Source organism: Myotis brandtii, unplaced genomic scaffold (genome assembly GCF_000412655.1).
Source record: "Myotis brandtii unplaced genomic scaffold, ASM41265v1 scaffold721, whole genome shotgun sequence".
Classification (NCBI taxonomy): Eukaryota; Metazoa; Chordata; class Mammalia; order Chiroptera; family Vespertilionidae; genus Myotis; species Myotis brandtii.
The window spans coordinates 24,884-27,017 of record NW_005370848.1 but is presented as its reverse complement, the minus strand read 5'-3'; the positions used below and the strand labels follow the sequence as shown (position 1 = coordinate 27,017).

At 55.4% G+C, this 2,134-nt stretch overlaps 1 protein-coding gene across 1 annotated transcript in view; it reads left to right on the top strand.

Moving 5' to 3' along the window:
- MT4 (metallothionein 4) overlaps positions 1-2,134 on the top strand; it is a 48,170-nt gene that overhangs the window by 43,394 nt on the left and 2,642 nt on the right. The window contains exon 4 of the mRNA XM_005882468.2: positions 1,885-1,945. Coding sequence (XP_005882530.1) covers positions 1,885-1,945 — 61 coding nt within the window. The remainder of the gene's footprint in view (positions 1-1,884; positions 1,946-2,134) is intronic.

The window sequence follows — 2,134 nt, the reverse complement described above, 5'->3', positions numbered from 1 at the left end:
TCGGCAAACTGCGGCTCACGAGCCACATGCGGCTCTTTGGCCCCTTGAGTGTGGCTCTTCCACAAAATACCACGTGCGGGCGCGCACGTACAGTGTGATTGAAACTTCATGGCCCATGCGCAGAAGTCACTATTTTGTGGAAGAGCCACACTCAAGGGGCCAAAGAGCCGCATGTGGCTCGTGAGCCGCAGTTTGCCGACCACTGGTCTAGGTCAGGGGCAGACACAGGGGGCCGCTTAGGAAATGAGTGCTGAATCTGCGTGGGAGATGATGCTGGCTCAAACCAGGGGGCAATGGAGGCAGCAGACTGTTGGGAGGGCCTGGTTGGAGCGGAGGCCGGGAGCGGGAGCTCGGTTGGGGCTATGTCACGTGTGAGATGCTGTTTGGCATCCGTGTGGAACCTGGATCTGGAGTTCAAAAGAGAGGCCACCTGGAGGTGTAAATTGGGAGCCCCAACGCACAGACAGACATTTAAAGCCTTGCGCCTGCTAATTTTTTATTTCTTATAAATAAAAGAGTCGAAGCAAATATGATGGCGTTGGCATCTATTAATTCTGGGTGGCAGACACAGTGGTGTTTGTAACACTGTTCTCGGTGCTTTGAGTATGTTTGAACTTTTTAATAATAAAGTAACTGAATGCCACAAGGCTCCAAACTGCTGAACAGTTTTGTCAGGAGTGCCTTACACCTAAAGCGTGGGAGCTGCAATGGCTGAGGAGCCAGGTCCAAATGCCCCTGGCACCACTATGCCCAGTGACGGGGGATCGACTGTCTCCCTGGGCCTCTGTTTCCCCATTTGAACAACAAGGGCCTGGCCCATGGCTTCTCAGGGTTCCTCTAATGCTGACCATGCAGGATCCAAGGGTCCCTGCCGGCTCTGATTTTGTCCACCCGCCTCTCGTGCCTAGTCTTACGGAGGAGGCCACAAAAACCCCCATGAGAAGGCTCTGTAGGTGGAAGGTTAACTTTGTCTCCAAACATGGAAACTGCAGCAAGCAGGGGTCAGGGCCCCTTGGCCCCCAGAACCGGGGACCCAAAAAAAATTAGGTGGAGCTTAGAAGCAGGGACCCTAGAGATGACAACTCTCCCCAATATTTACTGCTGATGAATGCACCCTGCTCAGAACCCCAGGGCTGGCCCATGAGCCTGAAACGTACAGATGGGTGGGTGGCTGCCAAGTTATAATAGGCACAGGTAATGACAATAATAATACTAATAATACTAATAATATTTATGTGCCAGGTTCTGAACTGGAGTCCTTAATAGGCATTCTCTCATTTAAGCCACACAACGGGGCCAGGGCTGTAGGGCTCTCCTTTTCATTAGCTTGACTGCAGATGAGTAAACTGAGGTCAGACAGGGTGCAGGCTCCAGGTGGCACATGCCCCTGACTCTTGGCCTTCTCACCCATGGGGACTGGGAGTCACGTCCAGAAGAAGGCCTGACTGAGGCCTTCTAAAGCCCAGAACTAGGACCCAGCCCCTCCTGCCCAACCAGGGGAGCCAGAAGACGACCCTGAGCCAGGGCGGGAGCAGCCCCTGTGAAGGAGGAAACAGAAAGGGCTGATAATAGGATGCACAGGACAGGGACACTGGGTGGATATAGCTGCCAACCTGAGCCCCCAAGAGCCATTGAGCCTGAGCCTGGATCCCTGACACCTTGGCAGGTGGGTGTGTGGGAGGGGGGCAGTCACCTGCATCCCCAGTGATAAAAAGCCGCCTGGATGACTGTACTGCTCTCCCCAGCCCCTCGCCTGTGGTGTCTGGCTCAGCCGCATGCAAAGCGTCTGGCCCCAGGGGGAGGTGGGGCGAACACACCAGCAGCTACTTGGCTATAAATAGCAGCCTCCAGCGGCTGCTCACTCACCTCCTTTCTCCATCACAGACACACCCGAGCCCCTCGGACACCTGGACCATGGACCCTGGGGAGTGCTCCTGCTTGTCCGGTGAGTAAGGATGTCCGCCCTGGCCCGGCTGGCGTGGCTCAGTGGTTGAGCGTCGACCTATGAACCAGGAGGTCACGGTTTGATTCCCGGTCAGGGCACATGCCCAGGGTTGCAGGCTCTGTCCCCAGTGTGGGGCATGTAGGAGGCAGCCGATCCATGCTTCTCTCTCATCACTGATGTTTCTCTCTC